The sequence below is a fragment of the Saccostrea cucullata genome, unplaced genomic scaffold (genome assembly GCF_032062105.1).
Source record: "Saccostrea cucullata isolate Sc308-1 unplaced genomic scaffold, CSIRO_AGI_Scuc_v1 ctg6129, whole genome shotgun sequence".
NCBI classification, from domain to species: domain Eukaryota; kingdom Metazoa; phylum Mollusca; class Bivalvia; order Ostreida; family Ostreidae; genus Saccostrea; species Saccostrea cuccullata.
Window position 1 is genome coordinate 11,711 of NW_026935922.1, and position 22,466 is coordinate 34,176.

The window sequence follows — 22,466 nt, forward strand, 5'->3', positions numbered from 1 at the left end:
TCGATAGAACACCAAACATGAATGATGGTATCAGATATGGATAAATATAAATAAGGTATCCTTTGTCTCACATCTGAGGTCCAAAACTGACATTATCCTACTTATAGGCGAGTCATTGAATATATGGTATTTTTTCTGGACGACGATTTAAAGATAGTTTTAAAAGATTACGCATTAAGTACAAGTCTACATGTCTTTTTATAGCTTTATTTTCATCCTCAGTATGCATTACTTATTTCTAATGATTTGGAAATAAACATCGACGTCACTTTTTAAAAATATTACTGTAAACGTACTATTTTCCACGGGGTCATAATTCCGCGGAATCTCGATTTCTGTTTAATTCGTGGGTAAAAAATTACGCAGATTTTCTAGATTGTCACTAAATGCCTTACATTTACAGTAAGTACGCTTGGAAAAATTTCCGCGGAAAAATTGTGACCGCCTACATAGCGTAAATTAATACCACGCGGAAAAAAAGTACTTCTACAGTATTTGAAACCCCCCTAAAACATCACAACATTGATTTAAAATCGTCAACCAATACTGACAAAAAGTTGTACCGACTTATAGGAGGGTCCATGGCAAATCCCTCTAAAATAACTGCAAAAATCACAACCGCATTATAAGCGGACCATCTTATTCTCAAGTATATACAGTAACTATGTAAACGTATGAAAAGTTTCAGATTTTGACACATATTCTTCTACATGCAGATCCGCTTATGAATGAGGTTAATTTTTCGTGCTAACGTCTCCTGTAACCTGGGTTTCTAAGGTCTCATCAGAAGGACCCGTGGCTTTCAGGATGTGTGCTTGCTAATTGTAAAGGGAACACTTCCTAGCTATGTATCTTTAATTCATTCATATAACGGAAAACGAGTATGAAAATGCGTTTTTTCATTCACCACCACCCCGAAGTAGTGTTATTTTCTCCAAGCTATAGTCTTATTTCTCAAAAAACGTCATCTCAAATTATCCCAGAGGTGGACAATAATACATGTATCAAAATGTGTATGCTTTGTTGTCGATAATCTATCGTAACCAATTTTCTTAACATTTTTTTAAATGTTCAACTGAGGAGAAGCAAATGCTTGAGATTACTTATAATTATTTACAGAGAAAAAACACAAACAATAATTAAAATTTGTTTTTTTTATGCATGATGATTGTACAAATGTCATATTGCTAGAAAGCATAATTGTCAATATCGGTTTATGACGAACACAACTGGTTTGTAGAAGAAAGACAAATAAAGATAACCCGAGAACTGAACAACTGCTATCACCCCAATGGTAATACTGCTGTAAAGTAGATATGTCCTACGCTTCCTCCTCTCTCGATGATCACATTCAGTTTTAGTTATATTTACTGCAAAAAGCAGAAAAAAATCTATTTACATATTAGATTGATTTTGACAAGAAAGCAAATAAATGTTTTTAATTATCAATATTTACATTATACTGAAAATTTAATCATTATCTTCTTTTATATACGATGCAAGTATAGCATATATAAAGATTCCAAAAGGGGATTCAAATTTTGAAAAAGATACAAATATTAAATATTCTGAGTTCCCTTTTCAGAAAATCTCTAAAATTTTAGCAAGGGATTTGCCTCAATTGTACTTACAGCCCTGTGTGAGAGAGAAACTGCAGAGTGTCTGCAGTTTATTCTTCGGGAAAATGTTTGCATTGTCAACTATAGATAGAATTAAAGCGATACGCGAGAAAGAAAATGTGTATGCGTGTAGCCTAAAATCAGAGGCCGGAACGGATATCATTAAGCTTTTTCTAAAGACTAAAACAAATATCGATTTATATAAAGGTCATATACTGTGGAATTATCATCGTTCGTTTGGGAACAATGTTCATGGATTCCGTGGGCCACCCTTACCAATCCTCACGAACGTTATTTCTTAAAACATTTTGATTCATTAAATCTATAGTTAGAACAAGAAACACACTAAATTACGTCCCCATGAATACGTACATGTCAAATTTGCTTTCCCTTGAACACTGACTCCACGAATTGAAATGATTCCACAGTATTGTTGGTTTTTTTTTTAAAAAAAGGCCTCACACTTTTTACCACTTTCGTCAAAGATATACTGTTATAAAGGCTTCAAGAGTAACTTTTATTAAGCATACTTTTATGAATATTTTAATAGATACCGTAACTGTAACAACCAGTGATGAAATTACAGTACTCTTCTTGACAGTCACATTCTTCTTGACAATTCACTCCGAAACTAGGATAACGACACTGAAGTTTACAGTCAGGTCCTGTGTAGCCATGAAGACAACCTAAAAAAAAATTCAGCAGTTACCAGTTAATCATTTTTTTAAATATAGTCTCATAAATGCAATGATGTGTTCAAACAAATTGAATAACGCGCGTTAGGGCTTTATGAAAATTATTTGCACACACCTTTGCAATTATGAGACTATATCTTTCAAAAAAAATTAATCATTGCTCATATTCACATTTTAAACTCATATTACCTTTTCCTGTAAATTTGCTTTTTATACAGGGAAATATGTTTTTTAACCTTTATTTTGGCGAACATTGGCCGTGGCATAATATTTTTGGGGATGCCAATTAAGTCATTAATCAGATTAGTGTGACGTCACAGTAAATTTTTCCCGGATAAATTAGGCCTCGCCTCCTTATTTCAGCCTTAACAATGCTGCATATATATTTTTGGGGTGAAACTTAATACAGTGTATCTTGTAACCGGTAAAGGAAAGTGGATAATTCTTTAAAAAAAAAATTCTCCTAAGAGCTAAAAAATGAAATTGACTTGGAAAATATTAGTAATGTATGAATAAAATACAAAATATGGAAAATTGGGTGAATACAAATTTCAAAATATGTTAGCTTTGTGCTTAAAGTGTGTAATACAAAATTTTGAAAAATATACTATCAACATATCATTATTATTCGAAATGCATTTAGTAGTAACCTAAAAGTTAAATCGTTTTGCATACTTTCATTTATGTTTCCCTCGCTCAGCAATCAAGGCTCTGTTAATTGTCATGTGTAAAGTGCTCACTTTTGCATCCTGATTCTCATAAGAGTATCGCTAACTTATGCTACACGCAAGGCTTTAGTTGGTCGATAGTGGCAGAGGCATTCCAATGTCTATTTAACCTATCGTCGAGTTAGTCTTCTAAATTGTCTATAAATTGGTGACAACTCTGCACTCTAGGGACAAAGTACTTGGTTAAACGTAAGAAAGTCGAGAGAAACCAGGAGTGCATTGGATTGGGTGTATTCAATATGAGAAATAAACCATATAGATATAAACATAGATCATGCGAGGTACGCTGGAAGAGCTTACAGTATAAATTATCTAACATTTTTTTCACAACCTTTCAGGTAAATGTTATAATAAGGAATATGTTTGTCGACCGTTGTAATAACAGATTGCAATAGTGGTAGAATAGTAATTACTCAGGCTGGCAAGATAAATAGTTACTTCTCCATGACAAGTTGTTTAGTAGGGACGTCTCCATCAAGGTTTTTCGGTAACCTTTATGTACCTCTGACAGACAACGGATGGTTGGTTGCCGAATAATGAAAACAATCGAAATAAACCCTTGACCTTACATTAAAATCCTATAGCCACATTAATTTGACCAGTTTAAGTTCCACAATGATTTTCAAATAAACTTTCGTTGATTGTAGATAGGAGAAAGGGATGTGTTAGATTGTTTGTCGTTTAACGTACCTTACACTTTTTTCTCGTATGTAGAATTCATCATTAGCCGGTGTATACCTGAAAATTTTGTCTTATACTCTGCACTCAGGACTATTAAGTAGTGAGGGACCTTCTTCTTCGCGACCACACATACTGCAACACGGGGCCTCAGTTTTTTGCGGTCAAATTCAAAGGATTAAAACCCCCAACATAATAATTTACTCCTCACTCTGCGACTCTAAAGCGTACGCCCTATAACCACTGCGATACACAGGCAACAATAAGGATATCTTACAAGTAACAATTGCTTTCCCAGGACATGCTATTTGGGATTTTTTAAAAATAATTTTTCCTTTTAATTGTGTTCCTCTTCACAGCAAATATTGTTTTCATATTGTTTGCAATGCATAATATTCTATTAGACAATATGTGAGTGTTTAATTAAAAAAACAGGTTTTTTAAAAAGCAAATATACATGTAATTAGAAAGCATCGAAAAAATTTTTACCATCTGTAAATGTTTTGCTTGGTAACAAATTGTGTTTCTTTGTTGTTTCAGGTGGCCAAAGTGTAGCAGATCCATCTTTAGAGAAAGATAAATAAGCACTGTGTGAATATTTAAACATTTTTTTTTAATTTTAAATATTGAGAAAACTGTTGTGAAAATGATCATATTGCTCTTATAATTCTACACTTTTGTCACATTTCTTCTTGAAAAAGAAAGGAAAACATCCAAATGATGCTATATATTAACCATTATTTTATAAATGAAATATTTTTAACCTTTACATCCCGTTATATGAATGCAATACTGCTGTTTACAATTACAAAATTTCTGACAATCTTTTCCGTAGCCCGGATATGGACACGGAATTTCACACTGAGAACCTGTATATCCATCCATACATTCACATTCTGAAAATTTCAAAATAGTAATTCATTACATTCGTGCTCGCCTCTTCAAATTATATGAGTATTTATGCCCTTCCATCTAAATACACATTTATACATGTATATCTTCAAAAGGCTCTAAGTATAAATTGTATATAATAGGAAACACGATAAACATATACATTACTAACCATTTGCAAATATAGCAAAGCTACCAAAAAAACTAAATCTGATCAATGGTTATTTGTTTTTATATAATACTTACATGTATAATACAAAGAAAAGAAAAAATTCTCCCATGCCTAAATTTACCTTCACATGTGTTGAATGTTTCATTCCACCTATTACAGGTTGTATAATTGCTGTTGGATAAAAACCGAAAAATCACATATCTACTTTTCAACACTCGGATGTTGCGTTTCCTCTTTGTAAATTTAAACAGAAAAATTGACAATTTTACATTCATTGATTGAAAATCTAGAACAATGTGTTAAAAAATTATAATTAAAAATGTTTTACCTCATACATTTTTTGGTTTCAGCCGTAAGAATTAGTCCTAGTGCAAAGGTTGATTTTAATAGAGTCAAGATTATTCTTTGCCTGATCATGGTTGATCTGTGGATTCTAGCTCTTTAAATCAAAAGCCAATCAATATAAGAGAAATATTGGTGATTGAAAAGTTCTCATCATGTTGAACAAAGAGCATTCTTTGTTTGATCACCGTTAACGTCTTTTCCTAGTAAAATATCTAACTTGAAAAGGATGTTTTGGTCCCTTTGTACTAAAGCTCATTGGCATATACATCAAAATATATTTCCTTTATTTATGTACATGTGTTGTGTTTTACTCAAATAAACAACATTTCCTTTCCGGGACACTTTACTTCATTGTAAATATTATTGAGTGTGTGAATTTTTTCACAAGCATTTTAATAAACGAATTCCTTTCCTATGTAAATTAAACTGACTGACACTGCAAAAGCTGTCGGAAGCAGTAAAGATTAAAATTGCAGAAACTATTCTCGAATGTCACAGGATCCCTGTTTTAAGCCTTGTTGTAGCAAAGCCTTTTGGTGCAAGTTTTTTTTTTATTCTATATGTTCTACTTGAAAAAAGAATTATATAAATAAATAAACCCCGCCATTTTCTAATTTTTTAAAGGATATAAGGACTATAGACTAGTTTACACATGCAAGTAATTTTCTCATAATTAAATTTACATGTATGCGAATATCTAGCATTAACTTAATTAATTTGAATTCGTGTAAAAACGAGGACGGAAATATCACCCCGAGTCTGAAAGAGGAAATTAAACAGACACTAGATACTGAACAATCTGGGGCTCGTTACATAAAGCTTGCTAAGTTTTTGACTTAAGTAGGGTCGTAAGTATGTTTTAGGTACGATCTTAGGACCTGTCTAAGTACTACTCAAGTATGTCTTAAACCGTAACATAAAGCAAACTAAGCTAGGTCTTAGCTAAGTCAAACTTATGTTAAAAATATTTCATATGAGTCAAATGGTTTTTGATTTTATATAATATATTACTAAAAGTGATTCAGTTAGGGTTTTAATTCATTACATATTGCATTCCTTACCTATTGGTTTAAGTTATGGATTAGATTTCGTATTAAAATTATAATTATGTTATAAATTAATCGGAATGTTTGAAACAAATACCGCACGGTCAGAAAGTGGCGATTTGTGGTTCATTGTAAATGTACAACAATTGTTTTATCACCTGAGATGTTTTTCCTTTTGTACATGTAACTCTTTTGTTTTGACAAATGTTCACTTACCCTGTTATTATCGCAGACAAGAAAAGACAATCGACCGTCTATCTACTCAAAATTGAAACTCTAAAGAGTTCAATACATGTTGAATCCCCGCTGTGTATCAGGCCATGCATGTCAGAAGCAAAAACTGAAGAAGTATTATGGATAATTGCAAAACAGACACTAAAAACTGATAACACTTATCAGCAATTCTCTCTCTCTCTCTCTCTCTCTCTCTCTCTCTCTCTCTCTCTCTCTCTCTCTCTCTCTCTCTCTCTCTCTCTATCTCTCTCGAACTGTAGTGAGGATCCGCACTTGTCGCGTTTTACAAATACTTTTTATAATATTATTGTTACTGTCATCATCCTCTTTCGTTTCTGTTTGTAACAAATCATTTCAACTCATTTTTTTTCAAAGTGAACATACAGATCTATGGTTTATTACTGCGTTTAATTTATTATAAAGTCCCACTAATTTGATTAAAATAAAATTTTGTATTTACAATGCTGTGTTGGGAGTATGTTTATGATCGAAAAAATAAAAAAATATAGAGATAATTATTTTCTTTAATGCATAATAAATGGAATATTTTAACATCGAAAGTCAACCTTAAAGAATTCTAAATATATGTACAAGAAAGTTAAGATATACTTAAGTCACCTCTACCTGCCGCCTAAGTTTTCTGTGATCGAGAGGTCTTAAGTTTTAGACTGTACTTAATAAGTCCTACTTAAGCATGGTCTTAGACTTAAGTAGCCTTTATGTTACGAGCCCCAGCTGGTCATTTTTTTTTTTACTTAAAGGACATTATATTTAAACAATAAAATGCTTTAAAAAGCAGCTGTTGCAGAAAAAATACATAACCCGCGTAAGCGGGTTGTGTAAATTTTTTCTGTAACAACAAACAAAAAAGATCATTCCAGTAACAACAAACAAAGAAAGACATTTTATTGTTTATATTTATATCTGTTTAAATTATCATTTTAAGTAGGATTAAAAATATTAATTATTGTGTTCCGAACGTCTTTGTACCTTTCATTGATGGAACGGCCACTGATCAAGAAATCTGTACAGGTGATATGCCTAATGTAGTTTATCTGAAGTGAAATGAACAAAATATTCCTGTGTCAGGTTTTTGAAAACCATTTAATTGTTGATATTATTCTAAAATCCGTTAAATGGAACTTGACATTCTTGACCGTGAGTTTGAATGTCGCTGAAAATGATTTAAGTCAATAAAAAAAAAATGGAAAAAGTGTCCTGTAACAATGTCCTTGAACTTGACATTTGACCTACTTTTTGAAAAAGTTAACAATGCCGATATAAGACGTTTTTATCACGTTTTAGAGGCAAGTCTGTGCTATTCAGAATGTAGGCTGTAATATTTTGAGAAATACCAGCATTATAGTTCATTTGACCCTTGATCTACTTTGCAAAATATACTAAAGAGGCTTAACTTTAATTTACGTCTTTTGAATAACAAGAGGCATTGATTTGATAATTAGCATTTGTACATATTTATAAGCTCTTGAAAATGTCTTTGACACTGTATGAAATACAGTAACCTCAAAAAATAAAATTTAAAAAGTACTATGAAAATACATTCGGATCGGTATTCCAAAATGACTGATTGCCCTAAAGACAAAACTTAATTTATTTTTCAAGAAGTATTGTTGAAATTACGTACAAATTAAATTAATTAATTAATAATTATTTATAAAAATATAAATTTCATTAGGCCATAATAAAAATATTCCTAGATTCTCATCCCCGCCCGCCCTGATTTCATATCCCCGCCTCGATTTTTTTTTATTTCTGTTTTTCTTCGTCTTAATTCTGATCGGGATCGGTATTCATCTACAATTTTACTTTCGTTCTAAATCCCGCGAAATTCGACATGATTTTGACAGCTGAAAAGATGGTAATTGCTGTAATACATGCGTATATATTTTAAACAAGGGTCATTGGTTGAAAAAGATTGGTGATGATGTGAAGTAAGAGATAATTGAACCTTTACTATGACTTTTATTCGGGTATTGTAGATAAAATTACCCCGATTGACCAGGTCAATGAAAAATCTACAAAATTGAAAAAATAAAAAATATAAAATAAAAGCAGCCGCCGCTTCGATTTTTAAAAAAAATCGGATGAGAATCTTGCAATTTATTTATAATGGCCTTAACATCTACTTTAATTTAGTTTTGAGGATTTGTTCTAGTATTTCTATCTTTTGTTTCGATTTTATCCCAGTGTTACTATCCTTGCGTGTGGATTTTTATTTTTGCATAAACTATATACTTGTAGCAGATAAAAACCTGACCATTCTCAGAGTTAGTACATCTTTAATGAAGCTATAAGCAGGCGACACATGCGTTCCTTGGCGCACTCTAGTTAATTAAAGAAAAGAATACTTTTCAATAAAATTTTAAGCGAAGCAGTTCCCTGTAGGTTTTTGGCATCAAAAGAACTTACTTCTCGGTTGACAACGACACGTACAATAGGACAAAATAGAAGAAATCATGTGACATCGCTCACCATATATCTGCAATCCTCGAGATTTCTAGATCCTCCTCGGAAAGTCTGACTTAATTTAATTGTAGACATAGGCTTTGAAATATCAAGCAAAATTTCTCGGTCTTGTCAAACGTAAAATTTATAAAAAAAAAAAAAAGAACCTTTTTTCTCCATGAAATGAGATATTAACAAAATTTAAAATTTACCAGCAATTAAAAGGAAAATAAAACTAAACACACTGGGTTGTTCACCTTTTAATAAGAAAATGAAATTAATAAAAAATGCATGTTTGTTTCCTATCAAAACAAACGAAACCTTGTTGTAACTGCAGTATATGTTCCTGTTTTGCACACATTTGATAATTGCCAGAAACAATACATTTATCTCCAGATTTTTACTACTATTTCTTACTGTGATATCCAAACGATTTTGTGATTTCTTAGCAGTCTCATGTTTAACTCACAAGGCGTCCCCTTATGAGTGAAAAATTCTCGAGAGGGACGTTAAACAATATAAAATCAATCAATAAATCAATTGAACTCACAACCATCTCCTTTTCTAAAGATATGAAAATTAATCCTTAGATTAAGAATCCCATTTGAGAATGGTGGGATTTTCAGTCCGACCAACTATCCATCATTCTCCCATTTGAGAAAAAAAAAATGTCAGATTGGATATTTTTCCCTTTGGACATTTTTCCCCCATGAATTTCATCAAATTGGATAAATCCTACGGATAATGACAATCAGACATTTTCTCCTATACGTCGTGAATCATGAATTATGTCCCATAAATTATGACAATGACAAATCACTCATCATCATCTATAGAGATATTTAATGTTTAACAATGTATTGGAGAAAAACGATTCATTGTCCATTTCCTGGGATTATTCTCATTTGAACAAATAATAAACAATAATAAGTGTTTTTTTTATAAAAAATTATAGTCTATATTCTATTTGGCATTTTACCAATTATTTATAGATACAACAAGGGAATACATATGTAAGTAAGAAAGAAAGATGGGGAAAAATGTTTTAATGAATAAATAATTGAAAATTAATGTTAAATAAATATAAAGAGTTTAAAACAAGAAAAGAACCAAATTGAATTGAAAAAAATGCTACTATCAAGTTGTGCCGAAACAAAATATGATATCTTGTATATTAAGGAAAATGCATTAACAAAAACAATTTTTGATAAGCAATTGCAACTAGTCCATTTAATTGCATTTGAAAGGTAAGGAAATCTAGTGATAGAGTCATAATCTCGATATCAAAAGCATAATGTATTACTTATGCTTCTTAATTTTAATTTCCAAATAAGATAATCTTTTTCCTCTTCTTCCAAACTGCCTATAACAATTTTGTAATTGTTAAACATGTACAAATTCCCCCAATGCACAGTCCTTTCATTCTTTACCTGAATTTCCAATTTATACGAATCGGTAACAAATTCGTCAAGATAAAATTGATAAGAAAATATGAAGCGGAAATTTTAATATCTTCAAAACCACAGTAATAAGAAAAATTGGGATATACTTCGTGTTTAACAAAATAGGTTCTGCTATATTTTAGAAAGTTGTCCTACGCTCAGATACCAATCATGTATTTTATATACCGGTAGCTTGTCATTTTAATATAGGAAAAAGAGCAAGTGATTTGTTTATCATATAAACATGAATACAATAAATCAGGCCCCGGAATCATGAAACAACTTAAGCTTAAGTAGAAATCTTTATGGTCAGCTGAAATGTTGTAAAATTCAAAATCAAAAATACTCATAAACGTTGCATCACTAATGTGCTGTGAATTGCCAATTTAGAGATGAAATTGCCAATACGTAATCTCTAAATTGACAATACGTAGTATCTCAAGTACCTTGCAGTTACCTAACTTGCTACCGCTCCTTTGCGGGGGGTTCAAGAAAGCTCAAAATTTTGCGAGATTACTGGGCACATGGCATTGTTTACAGTAGTGGCAATCGAATGATTTGAACAATTTTATGCCGAAAGTACAATGTATTGTCAAGAATTGAACTCCAAATAGTAGATTGTCAAATAAGGAAAATTTAGATTATTTTAATAGCTTGAAAATGTGACGATTTTCAATAAAAAAATTAATGAGATGAGCCTGCTCAGTTGAAATATCGTTAAAATGTAACATTTTAGGAGTAACTCCTCTCAAAAATTATTTAGGCTGGTTCAGTGATTGTTTAGCAAGGTATTCCACCAGGATTTTTTAATTATCTGTCCGTATAATTTCTACAATGATCGACCTTGCCTTGTATTCAATAAAACATTTGTCCCCATCCAACAGACGTTTCCTACCTCCATCGCGAAAGAGTTTTGCTTAGTTAAGTAATCGCGATATCAAGTTTTGATAAATATTTTTACTGTTGATTGATAATTTGACTTACGTCTAAGTTTGTGTCATACTCCCGGGGCCAGATACTCGCTCAAATTAACAAAATTCTTTTTTATATAATTGCCTTTAAAAAGCTTTACAGAAGAGATCCATCCATTTCATAACCTGCTTGTATTTGTTTCATTTTTTAAAACTTTTTCATCAATATATTATTGTTGAAAAAAAACCAAATATAATGTGTATATATATTTACATGTATCAACAAATTAGTATTTAACAGCTTCTTGATCCTTTAATATTTATAAAAAGGTATATAACCATCATCAAAACTGACATCGACATTAAAAATGCTATTCCAAAAATCAGTAAATTTCTTTTCTTTTGCATGATCCAATAATGAAAATAGGTGTTATTTTGGCACAAATGTTGAGTGTCTTCTAACACATCTAAAACGATATGAAAAACATATTTCCATTTCTAATTTTTCTCTGTGATAACTCTTTAAAAGTCAGCAAAGTTGATATCTTGATAATTCTACCGGAATGTGAATTAGGCAGGTCGAAAGGTCAGGAGCTAAGAAGGTCTAATATGCATAAAAATCTCGTGCGCATCTGTCTCTGTGTCTGACGCTAAGGAGGCCAAATACGCTTGTACATCTTGTGCAGCTGCCTTTTTGTTTGACGTCCGTGGGCGAGGACTATTGAAATTGGCATGGGAGTCCTCTGGTAATTTAAATCTATGTCTACATTTTTAAAGTCTAAATCTGCAATTTTATTCAATAAAATGGAAATATAAGGAATCACTGTCTAGTTAGTATTGTATGCCAGGAACATCAACAATAGTGGGAAACATGGGATAATTTATGCATTCGCCCGTTATGCATAAATTATCCCATGTTTCCCACTATCGTTGATGTCCTGGAATACTATACTAACTAGACAGTGATTCCTTAAATATCAAAACAGTTGCATCTTTTTTATTACTCTTATTGATATCTTATTGCCATATTAATGTGACATGTCTTATAGTTAATTTTTTTTTCAAATCAAAATACAAAAACTATTTATTTTACCCGATAAATGTCGTCAGAATAGAGTTTTCCCGCGTTTCGGAGAATAGCGGGAAAACGTTGTATGATAGCAACGTGTTTGAATAGCTATGCGTAGTATTACAAGGCGGGCCATAGGAAGGCCAGTATAAAGGGTCAGTGGCGTAAAGTTAAGGTCATTCTAAGCCAGTCTTTCTCAGTGCACGGAGCACTATTTTTCTCGGGCAGCATGGCGAACGACGAGCTACTACAACGAGTTTCGGAGATAATGGACTCCAAATTATCATCTTTCGAGCAGAAAATAACGAAACAGCAAAGACAACAGCATGAGCAACAGCTTTCTAAACTTCAAGCAGCAAACGACAAGGCTTTTGTCTTTAAACGAAAGGGAAACGAGGCTCAGTACAAATTTAACAACAGCATTAGAGACAAGCTGGTAGAGGCCAACACGGGTCTGAGCGAAGGGGAGCCAGAAGTAGCCTTTAATTGCATTTCCTCAGGTATAGAGCTTATTCATCAGCGACAAAAATTAATTAAACTAGGGCTAATTGTAACGGGGACCGTTACAGATGTTCCCCAAACGCTCCCCAACTCCCTTTTGGTGCCATATTCGCTGCAAGCGCTATTAAATAAGACACACTTTATGCAATAAATTTTAGCATTGCACGCGTGCTCATCTGAATGCATGTGCGTAATGACCATATCGTTTTGTCTACACTATTTATATATTTTAATATAATTAATATCAAATCAATTAATCCAGAAGTATTAAGAAATACACTCATTTAAGCGTATTTTTAATTTTATTCATTTCACGTGCACGCACATGCATGCACGTGCATGAGGACTATACATTCTTGTAGGAGTCTATTATGTCTGTCTAAGTTCTAAATCCCATCCTGTTTGGTTGAAAAACAAGGGAGTTATAGCCATTTACATTTTTAGCCAATAAGATTGCAGCGCACGTGCATGCGCATGTTTTCACGATAATTGTTATACATAATATTATAGTACATCCTAAAGTATATATATATATTAGATTTCATAGCATTTCGTCAAAAAACAGAAAAAATATTGAGATTTTTGTTTCAGCCAATCAGAACGAAGCGCACGTGCACGCACGTGCATGTATGTGCATGATGACCATACCTTCTTGTAGGAGTCCATTATATGTGTCTATGTTCTAAATCCCATCCTGTTTAGTTGAAAACCAAGGAAGTTATAGCCATTTAAAGTTTAAGCCAATCAGATTGCAGCGCACGTGCATGCGCGTGTTTTCAAGACAATTGTTATATATCACATTGTAGAACATCCTAAAGTATGCCTATATTTTAAATTTCATATCATTTCGTCAAAAAACAGAAAAGATATTGAGATTTTTGTTTCAGCCAATCAGAGCGAAGCTCACGTGCATGCGCGTGAGTTCGTGCTAATTTGACAGTGTCATATTATCTACACTATTAATATATCTTTATAGAATGAGTTTCAAATCATTTCATTAAAAAATGTAAAAGTTATAGCTATATTAAGTATATCGGTCATTTCACTCATATCACGCGCACGCACGTGCATGCGTATGCGCGCAAAATGACCTTCGTTCCGCACACCTACACTACACACCTATTAACCCTAAAAAGGTTTTAGCTTAGTTGGGTGAACAGTTTCAGAGAACACTCGCGGACAAAAAAGTACCGGAGAACAAAGAAGAAAAAAAAGAATAATAATAATAATAATAATAAGAAACCGAGTAAAAACAATATGTTCCCAAACTCCGTTTGGGGAACATAATTAGCAGACTCATCCAAGACGGGATGGCGCACCGTTCAAGAATACACGCAGCACGAATTAGCGTCTGACGAGGAGGATGAAAAACGAATTTTGAAGGCAGAAATAAGGGCCGAAAAGAAGTTAAAAGAGGAGCGGATCCAAAAGGCGAGAGCGGCCAGACGCATCAACCCATACCCGGAGAAGTCCAACAGCGCACAAAATCAGACCAAGTCATACGAGGGCAGCAAAAAGTCGGGGACATGCTTTAAATGCGGTTTCGCCGGTCATTGGGCAAAGGAATGCACCAGCAACAGCAAAGAGACAAGCTCTAAGTTAAGTAATTTAGATAGTATTGCTCAAAATATATGCAGTAATCAAGAAAGTGTATTATCTAAGATTAGTGTTTTAGATGGAAAAACGAATGTACGCCGTTTTGTGGCCACTGTAGATGAAAATGTCAGTCCAGTTGGACGTTTGAGAAGTCATTTGACAAAATGGGTAGAAATAAAGACCGATAAGTACATTTTAGATGTAATAGTAAACGGATACAAGATTCCATTTAAAACTATTCCAGAGAGTGTTTGTTTGGACAATAACAAATCTGCTAGGGATAATGTCAAAATTGTTTATTCCGAGATTCAAAAGCTCATTGACAAAGGTTGCGTAACACAGGTAAGGAATGTTCCTTTTGTTGTTAATCCTTTGACTCTTGCTTTCAACAAAGCAGGTAAACCTCGTTTAGTGTTAGACTGTAGGCATATCAATGCTTGTATTCACGATTTTTCGTTCAGAATGGAAGATGTTAAAGTTGCAAGAGAAATTTTTCAAAAAGGGGATTTTTTATTTAGCTTAGATTTAAAATCAGCGTATCATCACATTGAAATTTTTGAACAGCATACACAATATCTAGGTTTTCAATGGGAAATCAATGGTGCTATCAAATATTTTATTTTCAATGTATTACCATTTGGCATTTCTTCAGCAGCTCTTATTTTTACAAAACTTATGAGAAAAGTAGTTCAGTATTGGAGATCCCTGAGTTTTCAGGTTGTCATGTATTTGGACGATGGATTAGCTGGATGTAGTAATTTTGATGACGCATTTCTACTTAGCGATATTATCAAAAGAGACTTAACAGAGTTGGGATTTATTATTGCAGATTCAAAAAGTGTCTGGTACCCACAGCAAAATATAGTATGGTTACGTTTTAAATGGGATACGGTTAACGGTGTCTTAAAAGTAACCTCAGAGAGAATTAATAAGCTTCTCAAGTGTATCGAGGAAATTTTATTTAAGACTCAATCTGGGTACGTATGCTTTCTGGTGAAATCAATAGCTAGTATTGTGGGTCAGATCATATCTATGGAAGCCGCTATAGGACATGCGGTTCGTTTCAACACTAGATATTTATATCAAGACATATTGACAAGATACAGTTGGAATTCAAGTATTAAACTAAGTGATCAATCGTTAGGAGAAGTGACATTTTGGAGAGACAATGCAGTGTCAATTAATGGTAAGGAAATTAAGACTTGCAGTGAATCTTCAGATTTAAAGGTTTTTAGCGACGCTTCTGATTCAGGTTTTGGGGCTTATGTAGAAAATTCAGAGATTACAGAGGTACTAGGTCTCTGGACAGGAGAGGAATCCTTGAAAAGTTCTACGTGGAGAGAACTAGAAGCAATTAACAGGTGTTTGAATACTATAGGAGAAAGTATTCAGGGCAAAAACGTAGCATGGTATACTGACAGCAAAAGTGCTTGTAGAATTTTGGAAGTCGGTAGTAGAAAGTCTCATTTGCATGATATTGCTGTTAAAATAAATGAAAAAATTCTGAATTCACAAATAGTGTTTGATATAAATTGGGTGCCAAGAGGCAATAACATTCAAGCAGACTTGCTTAGTAGATGTTTTGATAGTGATGACTGGGGAATAAAAAATAGTGTTTTTCAAACTATTGACAGTTGTTGGGGCATACACTCATGCGATAGGTTTGCAACAGACTATAATACTAAATGCATTAAATTTAATTCAAGGTGGTGGTGCCCAGATACCAGTGGGATAGACGCTTTTAAGCATTTCTGGGGTAATGACAATAATTGGTTGGTTCCGCCTCCTAGGTTGGTTTGTAAGACAATAAACAAACTTAAACAAGACAAAGGAAAGGGTACTCTTATCATTCCTCAATGGAAATCTTCCCCATTTTGGCCTTTATTACGCAAAGGGGATGATTGGGATTATTTTATTAAGGGAGTGAAGAAGGTCAATTCTTTGATAACTGAAAGAGGTAGAGGGGCAAATGGTATATTTGGAGGTCACAAAGTATTTGACATGGTTGCATTACGAATCGAATTTTAGATACATGTTAATAATATACAATTTGTCATTTATTTATTTTTCAGAGCTAAATGTTCAAAAGAGTGTGCAGGACAGTTTGATTTCATCAGGTGTGGACCTTTCATCTCCAGATAATGCAGTGTTAGCAACAAAAATGTGTGAATATATCATGAAATCTAGAAGTGTGAACACCAGCAAGAAATATATTTCATCATTCAGCAGATGGTCAAAATTCATCGCAAACAAAGGAAAATCAGCTATACCGGCCAATCCATTTCACATTTCCCTGTATCTCACTCACTTACTGCACATCGGTTGTTCTTTCCACGTCATTTCCAGTGCTGTATATGCTATTAAGTGGGCCCATTCTATTTTAGGCCATAAGGATCCAACAGAACACTCCTTCATTAAAAATTTATTAGAGGCTTCCAAGCGTAATAACAAACCTAAAGTTATAAAAAAGGAAATCGTCACAGCCAGTGATTTAATTTTATTGTGTGATATTTATGTCGACAGCACAAATTTGTTAGAAGTGCGTGATCTGTGTATGATTCTTCTTTCTTTTGCTGGATTTTTACGTTTCGAGGAGCTTAGTTCTCTCCGTTGTTTAGATTTAACTTTCATGGACAGATATGTGAAAATTTCCATCAACAAAAGCAAAACCGATCAATATAGACAAGGAAACGAAATTTTAATATCTGCTGGTGTTACCTCGGCTTGTCCAGTTAAAATGTTAAATCGTTATATATCTTTAGGAAGTATAGACATTTCTTCTGGTCACTTTTTGTTCAAGTCCGTGTTTAAATGTAAAGACGGTTTAAAGTTAATATACAAAGACAAAAAACTTAGTTATACCAGGGCCAGGGAGTGCATTTTGTCAAAACTTAAATCCGTTATGGGAAACATCAATATTGGTCTTCATTCTCTGCGTTCAGGAGGTGCGACGGCTGCAGCAAATTCCAAAGTAAACGAGCGATGTTGGAAGAAACATGGTAGATGGGCATCAGATTCGTCCAAAGATGGATACGTGAAAGACAGCCTAGAAAGTAGACTTTCTGTTTCGAAAAATTTAGGATTATGACTTGAAATTTTTTCTTTGGTAAATGAAATATGCTTGTAAAAAAAAAAAAAAAGTTTTATATCATATATTTCATAATAACTTGCATTTTTGTTGAGTTTTTTCATAGCGTTTACAACTTTTGCTTACTTTTGAACATTTTATTCTAAGCTTGTCTGGCTCACACCTATGTTGTGTTGCGTTAATATATAGAAGGGGGGTGGATAGTATTCTTAAAGTGTATATTATACTAGAGTTTTCCCGCGTTTCGGAGAATAGCGGGAAAACGTTGTATGATAGCAACGTGTTTGAATAGCTATGCGTAGTAATACAAGGCGGGCCATAGGAAGGCCAGTATAAAGGGTCAGTGGCGTAAAGTTAAGGTCATTCTAAGCCAGTCTTTCTCAGTGCACGGAGCACTATTTTTTTTTTCTTATTTTGTTTTGACAAGATTGTTTAAATTCAAATATATATTTGTATTTTTCTTTTCGTTTTTTATATGAATAAGTCCGATATTCACCCCTAGACATTACTTAACACTTGCGTTCGGACACAGGTTTCCATAGTTTTTTCATATATTTTATCTATGGTTTTTCCTGGGCGGTTTTTAATGTCGATTATGGGGATATTTTGCATAATTGTTTATGTCATGGTTTATTTAAATAACAAGGATTTGTCAATCTGTCTTGCTACATAAGAATGTTAATAAAATTATTAAAAGCCGGCTGCCTGCAAAGCTTGTCTGGCTCACACCTATGTTGTGTTGCGTTAATATATAGAAGGGGGGTGGATAGTATTCTTAAAGTGTATATTATACTACGTGTATACTGTCATATGGTGACTGCCGTTTAACCCAAAATTAAGTCTTCTCGAATAAGTTTTTTAAATTATAAAAATCTGCCCACACCGAAGATGTGATTTCATTGCACAATCTTTCAACAGTCAATATAATTCAATTTTATGTTAATTGCTAAGAGCTAAGAGATCCAAACGTCTGCAAAAAAAATGTCTACATGTATACTTCCTGCAGTTAAAGATAAATGTATTTCTAGCTAGGGCTGCTTATAGTTAGATAGTATTACGTATACCTGAAGAAGATAACAGCACTGTCAGTGTTGATTTCTCTGTTGGTGATGGTGATGGTTGTTCAATTGTTGGTGATCCAGCTGTGTCAAAGATTATGAGGAATAAAATTTCTTTGTACAGTTTTTAAAGAGTCCTATTCATTTTTGCTTAACCTTAAAACACCCCCCTCACCCTCCAGCCGCCTTGATTGATTTTACCTTCACATCCAGTGGTGAAATTACAAAATTTCTGTTCACAATTACATGATTCCTGACATGAATATCCATACGATGGATAGCGGCAAGGGATGTTACAGTATAGTCCAACAAATCCATTGTCACATCCTAGAATTATGTATAAATGAAGCCATGTTAAAAGAGAAAAGTAATCATTTTTATCTATGTTTTCCCCGGATTTTTTAACGCTTGAGCATTAGCATCACTGAAGCGACACCATTTGTCCAAATAAGCATATAGAGTATTAAAATCGGTGTCGTATTTTATTACCATCAGTTTATTTGTATTTTTTTTATTTTGCCTCAGAAAAAAATAAAATGTATATACCTTAATTCACAACGTTTATATTGACAGTAGTAATAAACGTTTTTTTCTTCCTATTTCTTAAAAAAAAAATATGGAAAACGAACACACTAAAGTACAATTTCGTCCGTGTCAAAATGTCAGGTGATACTTATCTTGGACATATCCGCATATATATATATATATATATATATATATATATATATATATATATATATATATATATATATATATATATATATATATATATAACATGTGTGCATGTGTTTAACTGGTTTCGAGTAGTACATGTATACCTGTAGTAGATGATACTATTGTTACCGCTGTCTTTTTAGTTGGTGATGGAGATGGAAATTCAACAGTCGGAGATCCAACTGCATGAAATAAAAGGAAATCTGATGTAACTGTACCAGAAAAACTAATGCATTTAAGGTAAAAAAATCGGTTATTTGTGAATATGTTTTGAATATATAGCTCTCTACTGAATTTCATGACAACTACATGTTACCTTCACATCCAGATGAGAAATTGCAAAATCTTATTTCGCAATTACATGTTTTCTGACAAGCGTATCCATAGGAAGGATAGCGACATGGAATGTCACAGTAGAGACCTGTAAATCCGCTGTCACAATCTGAGTATACGTTGTTGTAATTTATGAAAAAAAGAAGATGCAAGCATTTTATTTTAATAACTATATTTCCGGACAGGATAATCATTAAAAAAAATAGATATGTGTACAATTAAACATACCCTCGAGTAACATTTTACAACCATGTTTAAAGTTGCAATCATTTTTAGAACAGTTACAACTATGTTGACAAGATTCTCCAAATCGTGGAAAGGGACATGCAGACGAACAATTTTCTCCATAATATCCGATATCACAGGCTACAATTACAGATAAACCAATTTCCCCAAATTCATTAAGAATGTTGATTAAAAGTCATGTTATTGTACATGTACCGAAAGTAAGAAAGATGTAAATGTTTTGGTTTAAAAAGTAAATTAACATTTATTGCTGTAAAAAATATCAAAAATACATACGAGATACTTGAGATATCATTAAATGACTATAGCCTCTTTATTTGTGTTATATAAAATTTTCATTAATTTTTGACTTGTTTTATATAGAAAAAAAAAAAAAAAACATTTAAATCCGAACACTTTATATCCGAGTTTATGTAATGTTAACCTTGGTCCGTGCGAATCTGCAATCTTTAAGGACCCCGACTTTTTACAAAAAAATATTACGTTCCATCGATAAAAATCAAATCATTCCGACCTGTTTTTTTTTTATAAGAAATATTTTGATATACAACAGATTCATAAATACAATTTATTTTCACAAAAACGCCATCGTCCATGAACTTATTGGACAACCCTCGTATATTACAATTATTAACCAAATCAGCAAAACAACAACCAATAGCTGATAAATTAGAATATAGAATACATACCTATGCATCGTTTAAGCTCCTTATTCCACATATAACCCGCACAACAGCCACTGAAAAAAAAACATATGTAATATTTTTTCTGCATTTACCTTCGATACCCTACACCATTTCTATGTTTTTAAAATTCTTAATTCAAACGAAACAATATTTCCTGTGCAATCCTCTGTAAATGTCATCTCATTCCCTAAATATAACAGGGATATATGAAAAACTATTTTTTTTCAAATTTATTTTACAATACTCGTATAGGGGAAACAATCTGAAGACGTCTTTTTCCAAAAAGGCAAATCTGATGTAATATGAAACGCATGAATTCTTGTCAATGTCATTAGTTTATTTCGTTGATAGAAAAATAAGGACATATTGATTTTTTGATGATATTTATTAATGAATTCAGATAACCTACATTATTGAAATAACATCATATTCAATCATAGATTGGGTTTTATTATTTTATTTATAAAAATTGTATATCATCAATTAATTTCAACATTCTTTGTAGATTGATTACTGTGTGTTTCGTTCTTGTGCGTATATCGTTATTACATTATTTCATCAGTTCATTTTAGGCTTTTTTTCAAACAATATTATCAAAGACTTTCCCTTTGGTTTTGACGAAGTTTTTTATTGCTATTTAAGAATAACTTTTATTTTTTGGAATACTTATGAAAACATGCAACAGATAGATCGTTTTAATTCAAAAACATAAGATTAATACTCACTTTCCACAGAGTTGTGTCCTTGTGTACCTTAACAAGAATGTCATTATAAAAAGGGTGCAGGTCCTACTCCATGTAACATATGCAGTTAACTTTTTTGTATAATTCATTATAAGTTTTCTAAAGTAATAAGACCGTTATGATTACAATACTTTGTTAATATATTGTACTGTGATTTCTGATGCACGCCATGCACTAATGATGCACTAGTCATCAAGGAAGATGTATTCGAGTTGGATAACTCGAAAATATAAAATCAAAATTTATTTTTCAAGTGCCAACGCATGTTTGCAATACAGATCAATATGTTATACTACAAATTGCGCTTACAAAGCACTTGCATGTAAGTGTATATTTCTATACATTTTACATGTAGTTACATGTAACATATGTTGACATTCTCCTAAAACATGTTGATTTGAACTCGCATTTTAAATGAAACTCAAAAAAGCCCTATCTTTTCCCATGATCTGAATATTTTAGAGTCTACACTACCCAAAGATGTTTCCACGGGAGTTTAACCTTTTCTGGTCCAGTGGTTCTTGAGAAGATATTTACTTTGTATTCCCTAATGTTGTTCTTGAAAAGAACATTCTTTAAAGTTTGTTTCATATATGTTTCAATGTAAATTTTATATTCCCTATTGTGACCCCTCCCTATACAGGAGGGTCATTTTTTGAAAAAAAAAATAGAATCTACACTGCTCAAAGACTCTTCCACAAAATTTCCTTTTTCCTGGCCCAGAGGTTTTAGAAAAGAAGATGTTTTAAAAGATCCCACGCTATTTTTGTCTTTTCATGATCATTTCCCTTTGCAATGGTACTTGGTCCTTTATTTTTACAATTTGAAATCCCCTTTTGCACAAGATACTTCGTGTTTCCTTTGGTTACAATTGGCCCCGTAGCTCTTTAGAAGAAAAGTTAACAATGTGAAAAGATAACAGATTTACGGACAGATGACGGGTAATAAGGCTCAGTTGAGCTTTCAGCTCAAAGAAACTTAAAGGGAAAGCTGTTTCTATTGTATATTCTACAACATTTTATGACTGTCCCTATTTAAATTGAAGTGACTCATCATAAAAGCTTTGACTAATGTTCAAACTAAAACAGGAAATATAAAATTTATTGTTTCCAAAGGTCAATATCCTCTCTTTGAGAGGTCCTTGACTGGTAAGAAATGGCGTCTCGTACAAGTGAAAAGGAATGTAAAACAACAATCAGGCATGG

General features: G+C 32.7%; 1 protein-coding gene across 1 annotated transcript; it reads right to left on the reverse strand.

Moving 5' to 3' along the window:
* Positions 1 to 1,189: 1,189 nt before the first annotated feature.
* On the reverse strand, positions 1,190 to 21,443 carry LOC134244232 (multiple epidermal growth factor-like domains protein 10). The gene is made up of 15 exons (XM_062726491.1): positions 21,244 to 21,443; positions 20,522 to 20,571; positions 19,815 to 19,952; positions 19,570 to 19,695; positions 19,358 to 19,435; positions 18,741 to 18,866; positions 18,546 to 18,623; positions 11,527 to 11,694; positions 5,881 to 5,887; positions 5,112 to 5,222; positions 4,905 to 4,954; positions 4,485 to 4,616; positions 4,210 to 4,284; positions 2,174 to 2,305; positions 1,190 to 1,370 (listed from the first exon to the last, which is right to left on the reverse strand). The coding sequence occupies exons 1-15, from the start codon at positions 21,348 to 21,350 to the stop codon at positions 1,204 to 1,206; spliced, it is 1,545 nt and encodes a 514-aa protein (XP_062582475.1). The 5' UTR covers positions 21,351 to 21,443; the 3' UTR covers positions 1,190 to 1,203.
* Positions 21,444 to 22,466: the final 1,023 nt, after the last annotated feature.